This window comes from Bison bison, unplaced genomic scaffold, assembly GCF_000754665.1.
Source record: "Bison bison bison isolate TAMUID 2011002044 unplaced genomic scaffold, Bison_UMD1.0 scf7180017864472, whole genome shotgun sequence".
Lineage (NCBI taxonomy): Eukaryota > Metazoa > Chordata > Mammalia > Artiodactyla > Bovidae > Bison > Bison bison.
In genome coordinates this window covers 6,209,168-6,220,970 of record NW_011495033.1, presented here as the reverse complement: position 1 = coordinate 6,220,970, position 11,803 = coordinate 6,209,168, and the positions used below count along the sequence as shown (strand labels likewise).

The window sequence follows — 11,803 nt, the reverse complement described above, 5'->3', positions numbered from 1 at the left end:
AGGCTCCTCTCACAGGTACCCCGAGGGCAAGGGAGCAAGGAAGGGGGAGCCTGGAGCTATAGGATCTCCCTCTGCGCTCTCCAGGCCTGAGAGAGAGCCCCACTGGTGGGCACCCCAGTGCCCACCAGCAGGCATGGGAGGGCGTCTTGGGTCCCCCCAGCCGAGACCAAAGTTGACCATCCTCCACCACCAGGCCCCCTTCCACTCCAGAGCTCCATACCCAATAGCTATGGAGGGAACACGTCCTGGCCCCATAGTGACCTCTGGGCTGGACACGGCCTGCCTGGCTACTGGATGACTAGAAGCCGCGGGCCTTCCTTACACTCTTAGGCACCTCTGGGTGGCGGATGAAGGAGAAGGCTGCTACCCAGTCTGTGTCCCTGAACACATGGGACATGCCCAGCCCGAGGGGAAAGCCACTCTCACGTCACCCCAGGCCTTCGCCCTGGCCCGAGGTCCTCAGAACAATCTAGAAAAACTACAGAAGCCACATCCAATTCCTCCAACGGGTGCCTTCAGAAGAAGGCCTCCACTGTCTGTTCAGATCTGAACACAAATGTTACAGCAGCCCAGCATCTCTTGTCCTCTCCTCTCTGGCCTCACTGAGCTGGTGATGAGAAAAAGAATACGGCTGCTCCTGGATGATGCTGCTTCTCCCTCCTCTCCTGGACCACGGTCCTTCAGGCCTTTAGGGGGGCGGCGGCAGCTTCAAGTCCAGCAGGGTGTAGGCAAAGATGTTCCAGAAGACAGCGAACAGCACAAAGACGGTGTACATGGCCACAAAAATCCACCACAGCGACTGGTCTTGCAGCCTCTGCTCGTAGTTCCTCAGGACCACCACACCCAGGGTGATGCCCACAGCCACGCCACCCAAGTGCGCCACAAAGCTCGGGTGAGGGCAGGGAGGGTAAGCTGACGGGTGGAACCGCAGCCACACGGCCCGTCCAAACTCCATGCTCACTGCAAGGGGAGGAAGCACAGACAGGTCACCAGAGGGCACAGGGCGGGAGCTGAACGAGAGGTCTTGCACTCCAGCCAGCCACCCAGTCATCCAGCCACTAATTCTTTCACTACCCAACAGGCCAAGCACAGTTTGCTGTGTGCACTGGACATATAATCATGAAGACGGCAGACACACTACTGTTCTCCCAGGGCTTACAGAATCTGGCGACCAACCAGCATATAATTACATAGTAAGATAATCCGGTAAAAGGCCAGAATACTGGAGTGGGTAGCCTTTCCCTTCTCCAGCGGATCTTCCCAACCCAGGAATCCAACTGGGGTCTCCTACATTGCAGGCGGATGCTTTACCAACTGAGCTATCAGGGAAGCCCAAAAGAAACCCTATGGGAAGAAAAAAATAGGTGATTTAAAATCAAGGCTGTGTTTCAGGAAGGGGATTGTTCAGTTTGGAGAATCAGGCCAAATCTTCCCACAGGAGGGACACTTGAATATCAAGAGAAGATGCAGAACTTCCCTGGTGGTCCACTGGTCAAAACTTCACCTTTCAAGGCAGGGAGTTAACAGCCCACAGGTCTCGTGGCCAAAAATTCAAAAATACAAAATACTGTAACAAATTCAATAAAGACTTTAGAAATAGTCCGTATCAAGAAAAAAATCTTAAAAAGAGAGAGAAGACCTTAAGAAGAGCACTTCAGGCCGAGGGGACAGCTCTGTGCAGAAGCCCAAAGGGCCTGCACCCCTGCAGTCATGAGTGCTGGAGGCTCAGTCTCCCCATCTGTATAGTCTCAGACTCTACATACCAGGCTACACTGCTGGGACATCAATAAGAATCTCATTATGTGTGAGACCTTTACAGTCTACTAAGTGTCTTCAGGTACTAGCTCTAAACCCTGGAGAACCCTCAGAACTGGTGCTTTTGTGGTTGAAAGGAAGCGATGAAGGGAGAGAAGGGCAAAGAAGGAACGGAAATAAATAATCTCAACAAAGTGTTAGAATGTCAGAACCTAAAATGCCCCCATCTTGCTCTCCAATCCATCCTTCTTGTGCAAACTCAGCTTGGCCAATTCAACGGGGACGTGCTCTCTTGAAGGGTTAAGTGCCATTTTATTACCTATCACCCAAAGAAGCTTGTTAGGTTACCATTTAATTAACCAGGGTGCCTCTCTCCACCCTAACCACCCCAGAGATGCCAGCACCTCCAAGGATGTTCATTCCCCGGGGAATTGCCTAAGCTTCCAGGCCTGAGCCCTGCAACCCCAGGGATGGCCAATAGATGGCAGAAAAGGAGTGGCAAGGGACACACATCCTTACCTCCTCCTGCCTCCCTGGGTGCCAAGGCATCTTCCTGCCCTTTCCCTTGCAGGCCCTGCAGTCCACAAGGGAGGTTGGAGTGACATTGGTCTCAGTTCCAAAATTGCATTTTAGTTTTTATAATGCTTGTAGTTAGATTATTTTATTAAAAAAATTTTTTTATGTGGACCATTTTTTAAAGTCTTTATTGAATTTGTTACAATTCTGTTTTATGTTCTGTTTTTTCTTTTTTTTTTTTTTTTTGCCAGGAGACATGTAGGATCTTAGCTCCCCAACCAGGGATCTAACCTGCAGCCCCTGCACTGGAAGGAGAAGTCTTAACCACTGGTCCACCAGGGAAGTCCCCAGGTTGTATTCTTTTAAACTGTAAGACTCATGACTCTGCTCCGTTTCTTACAAACAGACAAATTCAGGCTGAGCAGATGAGGAAGCTATGCTCCCCCTAGCTCCTAGCCCACTGCCTCCCATAGCCTCTCCCAACCCCCTGCCGCCCCCAGACCCTGATTCAAAGATTCTGTGAGTTTTAGAGCTGGAGGGTCCTTTCCGGGATTAGAAATCCTCCAACGCCATCCAGGAAACAGAGATCAGAGGATCCTGAAAGCCATGGGGTACAAAGGATGTGGAAGTGGATTTAAATGGAGCCCACCTGGGCCCCTTATCCGTTCCATATCTGTTCTGGCTCAGTTTTTCCTCTTCCCCGCAAACCAAGTGGCTGACCCAGACAGAGATAGTCCCGGAGCTCCTGCCCAGCCTGGCAAAAGTGCAGGGCATTAGAGACGGCACAGGCTCACTCTGAATTCTGCCTCTACCACCTGTAGGGGGGTGACCTTCATGTTCTGAGCCTGTAAATTGAGCCTAAAAACAATCCGCTCTTCATAGCCATGTTCTGGGGACTGAATGAGAGTTTGTGTGTCCCTCTTCTCTATTCTGTTCAGACTCATCTCTTTCCATCTCAGAATGAGCCTCTTGGCCTCTGGTCTCATCCCCTGCACATACCTCCCCCTCCACACTGCAATCTGATGAGTCACTGAAAACTCAAAATTGTAAACATCTCCCTCATTTAAAGCCCCTCACTGGCCTCCTAGTGCATCGGGGATGAAGCCCAGTTTTTCTCTTTGCATTTAAATCCCTCCATGGTCTGACTCCAGTGATCTCTTACACAATCACACACAGTCCTAAACGTCATGGGTCAGTTTTGTTAACCAACTTGCCAGCCATTACCCTTCACTCTTCTGCATCTCTGTTTCTGCGGCACCTGAAGTGGCCTCTTGCATCCTGTCTACCTGGTGAACACCTGCCTTGTCTTTCACACTCAAAATGTCCTTTGCAGGTAGACTGGCTTCTCTCAACGAAGGCCCTCATCACACCTGTTCACAAGGGTTCGTGGATTAGCTATAGCTCGTGAGCCTGCTAAACTGCAAGTTTTAGAGTGTGTGTGTGTGTGTGTGTGCACGCCCACGTGAGCTTGCCCATTTGTGCCTTTTTCTGGAAAGTAATCCTCAGTTTCCAGTAGGAGATCTCAAAGGATCGACTCCGTGACCCAAAAGGTTAAGAAATTACTTTTCTCACAAGGAAAAAAAATTTTTTTCAATTTCTTTAATTCTGCATCTATACGAGATGACGGATGTTTGCTAAGCTGATGGTACTAACCATTTCGTGATGTATATAAGTCAAATCATCAGGCTGTACACCTGTAACTCATGCAGGGCCGTGTGTCAATTTTATCTCAATAAAACTGGAAGGAAAAACATTTTTAAATAAAAATATTGAAACCAGAATTTTTTTTAAACCAAAAGGAATAAAAGCCCCCAAAGGTTATTCTTCTTGATCTGACCATTGAGCTACAGCCTTATCCCATGTGGACTCTCCTCTCTATGTGGACTCTCCTCTCTGCACAGTCTATGTCTGTGAAAAGTAGAGGTCAGGGAGCAGCACTGGAGGTCAGACCCTCCTGTAACCCCCACTTCTTTGCACATTGTGAACATGTCTCCCTTCTCTTTTTGACCACAAGTCCCTAAAGAGCAGGGACTGTGCCATCTCTACATCCCCCAGGACTGGTACAGGGCCCCCCTTCCCCAGCCAGCCCTATCAGAACTTACTACAGATCAAGGCCACAGCCATCCGCAGCAGCTTGAATTGACACTTCATGCCTGACCAGTTCTAGGAAAAAAAAAAAAAGAGAGAGTTTCATTAGTTTCAGATCAGACCACTTCTCTGCAGAGGTAGCCAGCCTAGGAAAAGCTGACATTTAAAAAAGTCATCTCTGGGAATTCCCTGGTGGTTCAGTGGTTAGGATTCCGCACTTTCACAGCCAAGGGCTTGGGTTTGTTCCCTGATCGGGAAACTAAGATCCCACAAGCTGTAGAGTGAGGCCAAAAATAAATTTAAAAATAAAATTAGTGGGGTTTTCCTGGTGGCCCAGTGGTTAAGACTCCATGCTCTCAATGCAGGGGGCCAGCGTTCACCCCCTGCTCAGGGAACTAGATCCTGCATGGTACAACTAAGAGTCTGCATGCCACAATTAAAGATCCTGTATGCTTCAACTAAGACCTGGCACAGTCAAATAAATGTAAAAATAAATAGTTTTAAAAATTAAAAAAAGAAAATTTGTAAACAAAGGAAAGGCTAAAAGAGTTGGAGTACAATAAAAATAAAGATGGAGTTTAAAAAGAAATCATCTCTAGTAAATCCTGAATGAAGTGATTGTGGCGCAGTCCCAGATCGCACCAGCACAGCCTGGAGATTTTAGGGGTTGGTACTGTCATAAAAGCTCTGGAGCTGCACCAACATAGGAAGAGAATCTAGATCCTGGGAGACACGAGTCCCTGTCTCCACGACACAGATAGATATCTGAATGTTGCCCCAGCTGCTAGGTCTCATGGTTACAAAGCGATGCAGGCCAGCAAAGCAAGCCAAGTCAAAACAGAACCATCAGGACGATAGGAGAACTCAAAATCCTGCATTCGAGAAACAAATGAAGAGAAGATCTGGGGGAGGTCAAGTTCACTGTGGTCAGCTATCAAGTGAGTCAACATAAGCAAAAGGTATATTTAGTGTAACCTGTAAGCAGAGACAATGGATAAAACTTCAGAGACAGACTTTTCTTTTTAAGCTCAGGATACGCTTCCATTTCTAATCAGCTGAGCTGTCCAAAGATGGAATGATCCATGGGATGGTGAGTTTCCCATCACAGAGGGGTCCACATGGGGGCTTCGCATCACTCAGAGCGGGTGCTTGAGAGAATCAAGCATTGGAAGCGGGGTGGGCCAGATGGCCTTCAGACAAATCCCTCTTTCCCCTGAGAATCTCTGAACACTCTGAACCTCCAAAGCAGATAATCAGAGCACAATTATTCACCTTACAAAAGGACTGTTCACTTTACAAAAGACTTCGCCACAGGGCTCCTTTGAGGGCCACTCCTGCAGTGCTTTCAGAGCTCCCTTCCATTTACCCAGAAGCAGAAAGGAGCCCGGAATCTCCCTGGAAAACATCAGTCTTGGGGGAGGAGGCAAGTGGGGATGCCCCGGCTTCTGTTTCCTCCCACCCACCTCCCCCTGCCTTTGCTCCCTGGCCCAGGCCCAGCTCAAGGGCACATCTTGAACTCCTCTGAAATAGGGGGACCCATGCATGAAATCTGACGGGGCTCCTGAACGCTGGCACGGACAGCAATGTCTATGGAAGCTTCAGTGGACCGAATGGAATGGAGGGACACTGTCCCAAAGACAGAAATCCTGCCACATTCAGCTCTCTGCCCTTCGCCTCCCTCTTCCCCATTATTCCTCAATGATCAGCATGTCCTTCCTCACAAAAAGCTAAGTGAGGGTCTTTCCTGGTAGTCCAGTGGCTAAGACTCTGAGCTCCCAATGTAGGTGGCCCATGTTTGATTCCTAGTCAGGGAACTAGATCCCACGTGCCACAACTAAAGATCCCACATGCTGCAACCAAAAAAAAAAAGGGGGGGGAGGTGAGTGATACACAGTCCCTCTTCAGGTGGGAAAGTCTGATCTCTGCTTGCTGACATGTTCTATACTAAGAAGCAGATGGCAGGACAACGTTGTCCCCTGCTGGGGTTTGCCCACAGGGGACTCTTGCTGGGGGCAGGGAACAGAACAGGAGTTGGTGCCTTCCATTGGATCTGGCAACCCAGTCCGAGCTGGCTCAGTTGGCTGAAGTTGGGTAGCCCCTCAGCTCCTCTCCATGAGGAAGCCTTAGGATGGGAGGGACCTTGGGAGTCACCTGGTGGGCCATCTCCTCCCAAAGGGACACCCCTGCCAAGAAGCCCCTGTGACGGGGAGCTCCCCAGCTCCTGGGGCAGCCCCAGGAAGGGGTTACAATCACGGAAAATTTCTTCCTGCCATTGTCCAGCCAGGCTTTGCCTCTCTGTGATGTCCACCCACGGCTCTTCATTCTCTCTTAAAAGTGACACCCACATTCACAGCAGTGGAATTCACAACAGCCAAAAAAGTGGAAGCAAATCAAGGGTCCAAGGAGAGATGAACAGAGAAATAGAAGGTGGGCTAGCCACACAGTGGAATATTACTCAGCCTTCAAAAGGAAAGACGTTAAGACTCATCCGAAACTGGAATGAACCTTAAAGATATTATGCTGCTAAGTGAAATAATCCACTCCCAAAAAGACAAATAGCATTTGATTCCACTTATAGGAGGTACAGAGGAGTCCAGGAGGTGGGGGAGAGAGGAATGGAAGTTGTTGTTAAAAGGGTATAGAGTTTTAGTTCTGCAAAATGGAAAGAGTTCTGCAGATAGATGGTGATTTGTATCGTACTATGATATGAATGTACTGAACACTCTTTAAAAAAAAAGTGACATGGAACACTTCTAATATCCCTTTTCCTCATAAAAGCTCTCTGGATATTTTACCTCATGTCTCTTTCCCTGAGTTCTGACTGATACTATGGGGCAAAGTAAGTTTAGAATGTATTGGTCACGCTCTCCTTCAGCTGAGGTCCTCACCCCTCTGGGTCCAACCTGGGATTTGCCTTAAAAAGTACCGTCTGTATTTTTGGTCTGGCAAGATCACCCTGGGATGACTCAGAATTCCTTTTTCCTAGGGTCCTTGTTTATAAATTTGAGGTAATAGTACGTATCTCATAGCCCACCTCATTGTTACGAAGGTGAAATGAATTAATATGTGTAAAGAACACAGACTGGAACACAGTAAGAGTCATCCATCTAAATGTCTGATAGTATCTAGACCTGCGGCAAAGACAGTGAGCTTGCCTTGCAGAACGGTTTTAAAACTTCAGAATCTCTGCGAAGTGAAATAAGTCAGAGAAAGACCAATACTGGATGATATCATTTACACGTGGCATCTAAAAAATACAACAAACTAGTGAATAGAACCGGAGAAGGCAATGGCACCCCACTCCACCACTCTTGCCTGGAAAATCCCATGGGTGGAGGAGCCTGGTAGGCTGCAGTCCATGGGGTCGCTAGAGTCGGACAGGACTGAGCGACTTTACTTTCACTTTTCACTTTCATGCACTGGAGAAGGAAATGGCAACCCAGTCCAGTGTTCTTGCCTGGAGAATCCCAGGGACGGGGGAGCCTGCTGGGCTGCCGTCTCTGGGGTGGCACAGAGTCAGACACGACTGAAGTGACTTAGCAGCAGTAGCAGCAGTGAATAGAACATAAGAGAAATAGACTCACAGATATAGAAAACAAACTAGTGTAACCAGTGGAAGGGGCAAGATTGGGGTAGGAGACCGGAAGGTGCAAACGACTGGGGGTAAGACAGGCTCAGGGATGATTTGTTTCACACAGGCAATATAGGCAATATTTTGTAATAACTGTAAGTGCAAAGTAACCTTTTAAAATTGTACAAAAATGGACTTCCCAGTGGTTAAGGAGTATGCAAGTCACATCTGTGTCCTGAGTCAAGTCTGACTCTGCAACTCCATGGACGCTCACCCACCAGGCTCCTCTGTCCATGGGATTCTCCAGGCAAGAATACTAGAGTGGGCTGCCACTCCCACAGGCAGGGAGTCCATCTGACTCCGGGAGCCTCCTCCAGGGGATCTTCCCAACCCAGGGATTGAAACTGCATCTCTTGCGCTGGCAGGCAGATTCTTTACCACTGCACAACCTGGAAGCCAGGGGTTAAGAATTCTCCTGCCAATGCAGTGGACAAGAGTTCGATCCCTGGGTTGGGAAGATCCCGCATGGTATGGGGAAACTAAGCCCGTGTGCCGTAACTACTGAAGCCCATGGCCCTAAAGCCCAAGATCCACAGTAAGAGAAGCCCTGGCACCACAACTAGAGAAAGCCTGTGTGCAGCAACAAAGACCCAGCACAGCCCCAAACAAAACAAATGAATTAATTGTAAAAATTGTATAAAAAGTAAAAAAAAAAAATCTTAAAAAAAAAAAATTCTGCAGAATCTCAATGACCCTCGATGAAGCCAGGGAACTCCAGTTTTCCCACATGGGTGCCCTGCCCCCCCAGCACCCCCGCCGGGCCAGCCTCATCCACCACACCATACCTGGCTCCGGAAGATACTGGAGTCTGCCAAGCTGATCCAGTCACACCCTCTCATCTGCACTTGAGGGTCAAGGAGGGCTAGGGCAAGGTCACAGTGAGTTAAGGTCGAGCTTGACAAGGTTCCCAGTCCAGGGCTCTGTTTGCCCACACTTCCGAGGCAAGGTTATGTTCTGTCTGTCTGTGCTGTCTGTCCCTGCCGGCTGCCCCTAGCTGCCCCCCAAAGCTGAGTGAACAGTCAGTAAGTGACCAGCCTCCCAGCAGCTGATGGGTTAAACTAGAAAGTCACTCCTTTGCACCAGCTGCCTCATCTCCCAGCCCCCTCCCCATTATTCTCTCCAATAAAATAAGCACAGTGAAACAACAGGAGAAGGGGAAAAACCTCACACACGCCAGCCATGCTGCTGCTATAAATGTTGAAAAGCCTGCAGGCCCCTGGGGAATATATACTTTTTTCAGGCCCTTTAATTTCATTCTCTCCCAGAGCCTTGCAGGGTGAGATGGTAACTCACCAACGGCAAACAAGACGGGAACCAGGCCTCTCAGCATCTTGCTCATCCAACCAGCTAAGAGCTCACAGGCTGAAACCCAGGCGGGAGCTTCTGTTCCCAGACTGCTTTACATACCCCCAGTGGAAACAACTTCTTGTCAAATCACTTCACGAAAACCCAACACAGGAAACAAGAAAGCATGACATAGATAAAATTAGATGTCATTAAGTAAAAATCTTACAGCAGGCTTTTTACTTAATAAACTGAACCTTGTAACGCAGCAATCTTCTGCGACTTTCAGACAACAATCTCTCCTGTGCTTTGACAGTACGGTTCAATTTGTGAAAATTTCGATCTCAAAACGTTTTAGAAAAACATCTATTGAGTGGGGCAAAGTATAAGAAAATATCTTGTATATTTAAAAATGAAAGTCTGCTCTATGGGCCGCAGCAAAAAGCAATTAATAAATTATTCAATTATGTGCGTCTTTATACTTCTAGAATTTCAAATAAGAAGTCCTGATTGCAGGTCTTTAATGCCATCCAGATCGTTTGTTGAAATATTTTCTAGATTTAATCCCCAGATGTAAACAAGCTTTTTGAAACTCAAAGTGCTTTTTTTTTTTTTATGAAAAATAGGACACGCTTTCATTTCAGGCAGACTCTTTCACTTAAGTACAGTCCTGAGAACAGGAGGGTTCGACATTTTTCTGTTATGTATCTGAAGCATAAAGTACACATTTTCAGATTATTCCCTGTGCAGACATCCGGTGGAATTTGTAATTAAAGAATATATATAAAATATATACATAGGAATAAAACTACCATATGACCCAACAATCCCACTACTGGGCATACACCCTGAGAAAACCATAATTGAGAAAGACACATGTTACCCCAATGTTCATTCAAGCGCTATTTACAATAGCTAGGACATGGAAGTAACCTGGATGTCCACTGACAGATGAACGGATAAAGAAGCTGTGGTACATACATACAATGGAATATTACTCACCTATAAAAAGGAACACATTTGAGTCAGTGCTAATGAGGTGGATGAACCTAGAGCCTATTACACAGAGTAAAATAAATCCGAAAGAGAAAAACAAATATCGCATATTAACGCATACACATAGGATCTAGCTCAGTTGGTAAAGAATCTGCCTGCAATGCAGGAGACCCAGGTTCCATTCCTGGGTCTGGAAGATTCCCTGGAGAAGGAAATGGCAACCCGTTCCAGTATTCTTGCCTGGAGGATCCCATGGACAGAGGAGCCTAGCAGGCTACAGTCTATGGGGTGGCAAGATTCGGACACGACTGAGCGACTAAGCACACGACACACTCTAGAATCTAGAAAGATGGTACTGGTGAATCTATGCGCAGGGCAGCGACTGAGCGACTGAGCTGAACTGAACTGAATGGAGATGCAGACACAGAGAACAGATTTATGGACACCAGGGCAGGGGTGGGACCAATCAAGAGAGAAGCACGGAAACATATACACTACCATATGAAAACAGACATTGGGAATTTGCTGTATGACTCGGGGAACTCAAACCAGGGCTCTGTGACAACCTAGAGGAGTGGACGGTGGGAGGAGGGAGGCAGGTTCAAGAGGGAGTGGACATATGTACACCTATGGCTGATTCATGGTGATGTATGGCAGAAATTAACATAATATTATAAAGTAATTATCCTTCAATTAGAAAATAAAGAAAAATAATAAAATTTAAATCAAAAGAGCTCAAATGAAATGATGATGATATTCATCCTTAAAATTATTTTTTACCTTTATAAAAAGTTTCAGGCTAAATAAAGGAACAAATTGTTAGAAAGAAAAAAAATATATATATAAACACTTTTGAACTGTGGTGTTGGAGAAGACTCTTGTGAGTCCCTTGGACAGCAAGGAGATCCAACCAGTCCATCCTAAAGATCAGTCCTACGTGTTCATTGGAAGGACTGATGTTAAAGCTGATACTCAAACACTTTGGCCACCTCATGCGAAGAGCTAACTCATTGAAAAGACCCTGATACTGGGAAAGATTGAGGGCAGGAGGAGAAGGGGACAACAGAGGATGAGATGATTGGATGGCATCACTAACTCAACAGACATGAGTCTGGGTGAACTCCGGGAGTTGTTGATGGACAGGGAGGCCTGGCGTGCTGCAGTCCATGGGGTCGCAAAGAGTCGGACACGACTGAGCAACTGAACTGACTAATATAAACACACATATACCTACAGGATCTCCCAGGATGACGATCTGCCACATAAACGACATTTTCACATGCATTTTTTTTCATGTCTTTCTCACAACTACTTTGTGAAGAAAGGATTACCGATGAGAGAACAGAATCCCTAAGGAGTTAAGGAACTCACAGCATAATAGATGGTAATACCAGACCTCAAATCCACATTTCCTGACAGGTGCGTGCTCTTTCTCCTTCTGCTCCAGTGAGGTGCTTTATTGGGTATATACACACAGACCAAATCTTCATTTTGGAATTAAAGATCAACAGTCTAAATGTATGTGCTCAGCCG

General features: G+C 47.0%; 1 protein-coding gene across 1 annotated transcript in view; it reads right to left on the bottom strand.

The window, feature by feature from the left end:
• Nucleotides 1–223: 223 nt before the first annotated feature.
• Nucleotides 224–11,803, bottom strand: part of RHBDL3 (rhomboid, veinlet-like 3 (Drosophila)) — a 31,660-nt gene continuing 20,080 nt past the window's right edge. Inside the window, exons 6-7 of the mRNA XM_010861702.1 lie at nucleotides 4,374–4,434; nucleotides 224–960 (exon numbers count right to left, since the gene is read on the bottom strand). Coding sequence (XP_010860004.1) covers nucleotides 689–960; nucleotides 4,374–4,434 — 333 coding nt within the window. The 3' untranslated portion in view covers nucleotides 224–688. The remainder of the gene's footprint in view (nucleotides 961–4,373; nucleotides 4,435–11,803) is intronic.